Source organism: Pyrus communis, chromosome 3 (assembly GCF_963583255.1).
Source record: "Pyrus communis chromosome 3, drPyrComm1.1, whole genome shotgun sequence".
NCBI lineage: Eukaryota > Viridiplantae > Streptophyta > Magnoliopsida > Rosales > Rosaceae > Pyrus > Pyrus communis.
This window is the reverse complement of record NC_084805.1, coordinates 668,863-675,000: the sequence shown is the minus strand read 5'-3', so window position 1 is coordinate 675,000 and position 6,138 is coordinate 668,863. Positions and strand designations below refer to the sequence as shown.

The 6,138-nt window shown below is 35.6% G+C and overlaps 2 protein-coding genes across 2 annotated transcripts in view; both read right to left on the bottom strand.

Moving 5' to 3' along the window:
• LOC137727502 (probable indole-3-pyruvate monooxygenase YUCCA10) overlaps window positions 1-1,431 on the bottom strand; it is a 10,493-nt gene extending 9,062 nt beyond the window's left edge. The window contains exons 1-4 of the mRNA XM_068466353.1: window positions 820-1,431; window positions 387-620; window positions 135-257; window positions 1-34 (exon numbers count right to left, since the gene is read on the bottom strand). The exon at window positions 1-34 is cut by the window's left edge and continues 117 nt beyond it. Of these exons, the coding sequence (XP_068322454.1) occupies window positions 1-34; window positions 135-257; window positions 387-620; window positions 820-1,431 (1,003 nt within the window). The remainder of the gene's footprint in view (window positions 35-134; window positions 258-386; window positions 621-819) is intronic.
• Window positions 1,432-3,108: 1,677 nt separating this feature from the next.
• On the bottom strand, window positions 3,109-4,881 carry LOC137727500 (probable indole-3-pyruvate monooxygenase YUCCA10). Its single transcript, XM_068466352.1, has 4 exons — window positions 4,270-4,881; window positions 3,818-4,051; window positions 3,560-3,682; window positions 3,109-3,282 (listed from the first exon to the last, which is right to left on the bottom strand). The coding sequence occupies exons 1-4, from the start codon at window positions 4,879-4,881 to the stop codon at window positions 3,109-3,111; spliced, it is 1,143 nt and encodes a 380-aa protein (XP_068322453.1).
• Window positions 4,882-6,138: the final 1,257 nt, after the last annotated feature.

Sequence of the window (6,138 nt, the reverse complement as noted above, 5' to 3'; positions counted from 1 at the left end):
GCATTCCATTGTCATCAAAGTAATCGTTGTCATCCTTTAAGAAAAAATAATAAACAGATCAATTAATTGGACTCTGTTTATCATAAAAAGTAATGCTATCTTGAAACATAAAAGAATATCAGACATACGCATACCTTAAACCAGTTTAGAACACTGCTACTGTAGCCGGTAGCAAAGATAATAGCGTCGTACCAGTTATAGTTTCCATTCGCAAATTTGATTAGGTTTCCGTCAATGCTTGTTATGGAAGGCAAGACCTGATGAGGAATCCGTTGAACGTTATGTTAACAACACAACATAACACAAGGTCAATTGTGATAGAAAATTAATATTACTTGCAAGATAAAACATCAAACTATGAGTTATGCATTCAAAATTCTACGTACCTTTATTTCTGCTGTTTTGATCTTCTTAATGCACCCAACATCGATAGTGGCAGATCGACCCTTAGTTGCCTTGAGATAAAAAGGTCCCTCTTTTGGCCTTCGAATCCCGAACTTGGATAAATTTCCATACTTTAATTTGCCTAAGCGCACAACAACCTTGTCGACTATTTTAAGTGGAATGAATTTCAACAAAACCATTCCAAAATGTACGATTTCCTTGTTGAGAACATGTACCTGCGATTTTAAACAAGTATTAATTAATGTACATTAAAAGTCCATTTAAACCTTAATTTCATTTTTTGTCCAATTGCAAACCATAATGAAGCCATTTTGGCTTGAATACACATTCATGGAGCAATTTTAACAAAAAAAGAAAAAAAGTGGCAGTTTTAATTGTCCTTGTGTGACAGAAAAAGGAAGAGAGAAGTTTTACCGGGCTACGGACAACAATGGAAGTATTAGCACCCGAATTTGATAAATCATAAGCAATTTCCATGCCTGAATTCCCAGAACCAACTACCAAAACATTTTTTCCACTATATTTCCTGCCGTTTTCGTACTTGCTCGAATGTACTGCCTCCCCTTTAAACCCGTCCAAGCCTTGGACGTGAGGAATGTAACCGACGCTATTTTCACCACTTGCAACCACAAGAAACTTCCCAAGATACATTTCTTGTTCACCCGAAAGTATGTTCTCGACTGTGACACGCCATTTCTCTACATTTGCATCAAAAAAAGCAGACTTCACGCTCCGGTTGCACTTAGGGTTTATCCTGAATTGAGATACGTAATTATCCAAGTATTGAACAAACATATCCTTAGGGATGTATGTGGGTGCATTTGAAGGGTAGGGCATATAGGGAAGTTCGCAGAATTCTTTGGCCAAGTGTAGCTTCAAACGATCATATGACTTTTTCTTCCAAAGAGAAGCATAGCAATCTTCTCTTTCGAGTACTACATTTGGAATCTTAAGGTGATTAAGACATGCTGAGGTTGCTAAGCCTGCCGGACCAGCACCTACGATGACTACCTGCACTTCCTCCATTTCTATGTTGAATTTTGGTTAAGTGGTTTTCGCAAGTGGCTGAAAGACTTTAGTTTTTCTTTTGCTGAATTTGATTATGCGAATATCATATTACACGCTAAGGTATTTAAACCCAATAGTCCAACACAAAGCGACCTTAAAATAAGTGATTACAGGCAGGCCAAATTAACGAATATTGTTATTAATTTCCAACAAATTTATTGTATCAGTGGCAGCAGTTCGTATAACTAATTCCTGTGTTTGCAGCAGTGCGTACAACTAATTCCTCTGTTGTGTTTTGGAGCATTTGATGCGGAACCATGCGTTTCTGGGAGTGCTGTTAGACGGTATGTCTTTCGGTACAGTTGTATATGTACGTAGTGATCACGCTGTCCAATGCATTCCGTGTCCCTTTAATTAGCTGAGAAATGCTAGGGATCTAAACCAGTGTTGGACACATTAGAAATGTATATTACACACACACACACACACACACATAATATTTTACCCTATTTTATATTACAAAAAAAATAGAATATAAAACTACCAAGCATCTAAATTGATCAGTACTACTCGGCAGGTTTTAACACCGAATGCATGTAATAGAAAAAACAAAATAATACAACAGAAGATTCAATAAAATTTCCAAAACTGAAATCAAACCTCAAAGTTAACAAGATGTCGTTATCGATACTTTTTAAAAAGTTATGGTGCACTGTGAACTTTGTATTAAAAAAAATACACTAACAAAGAGTCCTCAGATATTTTGTTCTTCCATTGCTTCATCTTTGAATGACACACTTGGGCTAATAAGATTGCTCCTCAAACAAAATGTTTGTTTCCATTAAATTTTCGAATTTGAACCCGAAATTTTCAACCTGAATACTTCTGAAAAGTTGGAACTAAAAAATTTGAACCAAAATGCATTTAGAAATTCCGAATTTCTCCAAAGTATTCCTAACTTATTTTGATAACACATTCTGAAATAAACCACTGTTTATATAGTTATTAACCAAAATTACGTATTTTTGTAATCACGCATTCCAAAGTATTTTATAATAATAGTAATTAGTAATAATCCATGTCTTTGTAAGAACAAGCCATGGTCGATGAATTTTTTATAATAATAAGCCATGTCGATAAGAATATCCATGACCTCCTGGACGAACTTGTTTAAGTTGGTTTTCTACTAGCTAGGACTATGATATGGATTAATTTTACAGTCTTTTACATGATTTAGGATTTCTTGGGACTTCTCCATATAAGGACTTTCATACGTATGTACACGCATAAAACAAGGTATACACATACTCATTGTGAAGTTAACTATTCTGTAAGTCCTCGATCATCTTCTCATAGTACCATTGTGGATTGAATTATCGACACCGGTGAAACTTGATTCGCTTTTTGAGAAACCGGAAGGTTTTATAGGCAAAAAGAAAATGGCACCGGTGTGGCCAGGGCTTGAGAACCCAAAAGATTTTGGCGGCTACAAGAAAAGACCATCTGTGTGGCCAGGGCTAGAGAAAACGAAAGATTTTGGGGGCGACAAGAAGATGACATCGGTATCATTAGGGCTATACTGATACCCAAGAAAACTAACAACCTCTAACATTAAACATTGCATGGAAAGTTATAGCAAAACAAAACTGATATCAAGACGTAACCCCTACAAAAGGGCGTCTTCTTGAACGCAACTCAGGAGGTCAAACACGAACTGATGTCTTCTGCTATACTTCGTGCGTCATATGCAATTCCAAATAACCCACGCCTTGAGAACCCAGCACTGTAAAGACCCTTTTTGTCCGATTTCCAGTGATTCGGGAAACTTTTTTGTGGCATTCCATTCTCGTTGAAGTAATGGTTGTCATCCTTCACGAGAAAACAATAAACATATATCAAAATGGGACTCTATTTATCATAAAGAGTATAATTCATACACACAAAACTAACTTATTCCGTAATCCACAAACAATTATAGTACAAAACTCGCTAGGTACATAATAAAAAATAGTGGACCTAATAAACAAGGACTAAACATCAAATCTCAATCTCACACTTTTTTTAATGAATAAACAATCTAGCAAGGATACAAATCCATCTATCCTTTTCTCGGGTACATATACGAAGAACATTAGATATAGCATACCTGGAGCCAGTTTAGAACGCTGCTTTTGTAGCCTGTAGCAAATATAATAGCATTGTACGAATCAACGTTGCCGTTCTGAAATTTGATCAGGTCTCCTTCTATGCTTGTCATGGATGGCAAGACCTGATTACGATTTCAATAATCGTTATGTCATCAACATAAGACAAGGTTAATCTCTTGTGATTGATTACATGGAAAATAAATATTGCAAAATTAAATATGAAGAAAAAAAGAAGGATTTTGTTCAAAATTGTATACCTTTATCTCTCCAGTTTTAATCTTGTTAATGGACCCAACATCGATAGTGGGGGCTCGACCCTTAGCTGCCTTGAGATAAAAAGGTCCCTCATTTGGCTTTCGAATCCCACACTTCGTTAAATCTCCATACTTTAGTTTTCCTAAGAGCACAACAGCCTTGTCGACTATGTTAAGTGGGAGGAATTTTAACAAAACCATTCCAAAATGTACGATTTCCTTGTTGAGAACATGTACCTACGAATTTTAAACAAGTCATAAATATTAATGTACTTAAAGGTAAGACAATCAAATACAAACTATTTAAATTAAGAGACTAAAGGTAAGAAAATCAAATAAAATACAAACTATAATTACTCAAAAGTTTTATTAAAAAAAAAAGAAAGAAAGAAAAGGGAAAAAGGGAAAATTTAAGTTGTCCTTGTGTGGGATAAAAAGGAAGAGAGAAGTTTTACCGGGCTACGGATAACAATGGACGTATTAGCACCCGAATTTGATAAATCATATGCAATTTCCATGCCAGAATTCCCAGAACCAACGACTAAAACATTTTTTCCACCATATTTCTTGCCGTTTTCATACTTGCTTGAATGAATGGCCTCCCCTTTGAACCCATCCAAGCCTTGCACTTCAGGAACATAACCTACGCTATTTTCACCACTTCCAACCACAAGAAACTTCCCAAGGTACTCTTCTTGTGCACCCAAAAGCGTGTTCTCGACCGTGACACGCCATTTGTTTATGTCTACTTCGTAAAAAGCAGACTTCACGTTTTGGTTGCACTTAGGGTTTATTCCGAGTTGGGATACATAAGTATCCAAGTATTGAACAAACATATCCTTGGGGATGTATGTGGGTGCATTTGGAGGGAAAGGCATATAGGGAAGTTCGCAGAATTCTTTGGCCAAGTGTAACTTCAAACGATCATATGACCTTTTCTTCCAAAGAGAAGCATAGCAATCTTCTCTTTCGAGTACTACATTTGAAATCTTAAGGTGATTAAGACATGCTGAGGTTGCTAAGCCGGCCGGGCCAGCACCTACGATGATCACTTGTACTTCCTCCATAAAATGACTGGTTAAGTGTTTTTTTCAACTGGGTGAAAATTTTTTCTTTTTCTTTTTCTGAATTTGATTCTGCGTACAACATGTTACAGGCTCAAGTATTTATACTGTTATACTTTATATCCGGTCGGATCAAAACTCACCAAATCTTCTAAGTCAATTTTCGCTTATAAGTTACTCGATATTGCAAATGCTAGATTATTATTTCCCATTATAGTTCGAGGAAAGAAAAAAAAATGACTACTTCCTATTATAGGTCTAGAGTAGAAAAGCTTTCTGACAAAAAAGTGAATATTTACAGAAATTTTGTGAAAAATTGGGATGTGATAGTACAGAGTTCATTGCCTTAAGAGAAGAGGGCATACAGTTCTTTCCTTCTTTGTGACGAACAATTGTGTTTACTAAAAGTAAAAACCGAAACATAGTAAAACTATCACCTTCTACTAATATCCCTTTAAAGTAAAGCTTTCTTTTATTTTGTTTTTTAATTTTGTCCAAAAGAAGATCAAAGCTTTTGGTTTTGGGCTGTGAAGAGCTAAGTTTAACTCAATCCTGAGAAAAGAGCAAACAAGTCTTCCCTCTAATTTGCTTTTCCCTTCAGAAATAGTAATTAAAGAAAGAGACAGAGAGCAACTTGAATGAAAAACCGGACGTTAATGAAATGTTTGACGTCTCACTTAAATAAATAAATAAAATTGGCCAAATCAAAATTGTTTCCGATTAGGCTCTCATTCCAGTTGTCTTGTGAAAAGCCAAATCAGTTTGTTTTACCATATAGAGAATTAAAGAAGGTTTAATACAATAGCGTTTTGCTATATGTACAGATTTATAGGTTGACTTTTTTTTTTTAACAAACGATATTATCACTAAGGGAGAGGGGGTGGGCTAGCCTCCTAATGTGCTAGCAATAATGTGGTTCAAACTCGCCTTTGGCGAGAATTGAACATAAAACCTCTTACTTCCAAATAAAGAGGAATATCACTAGACCGTAGTACTAAGTGGCTTATAGGTTGACTTTTAAAGACCAAGAAAATATCGATTCAGCATAAGCCTTTGCCGGGTAAGAGATGAATGAGACCTTACGAGGGCTCTTTCCCACTTAATAGATTCATTCCTTCATTACGGCGGTTGAGGGGTCAACAAATATTTAAAGTAATGATACACTTGTCACATTTTTATATCACATTTTATACAATTTTTTATTTTTTGAACAAACACATTTTATACTATTCTCTCCAATAAAGATAGCATCATCAACAC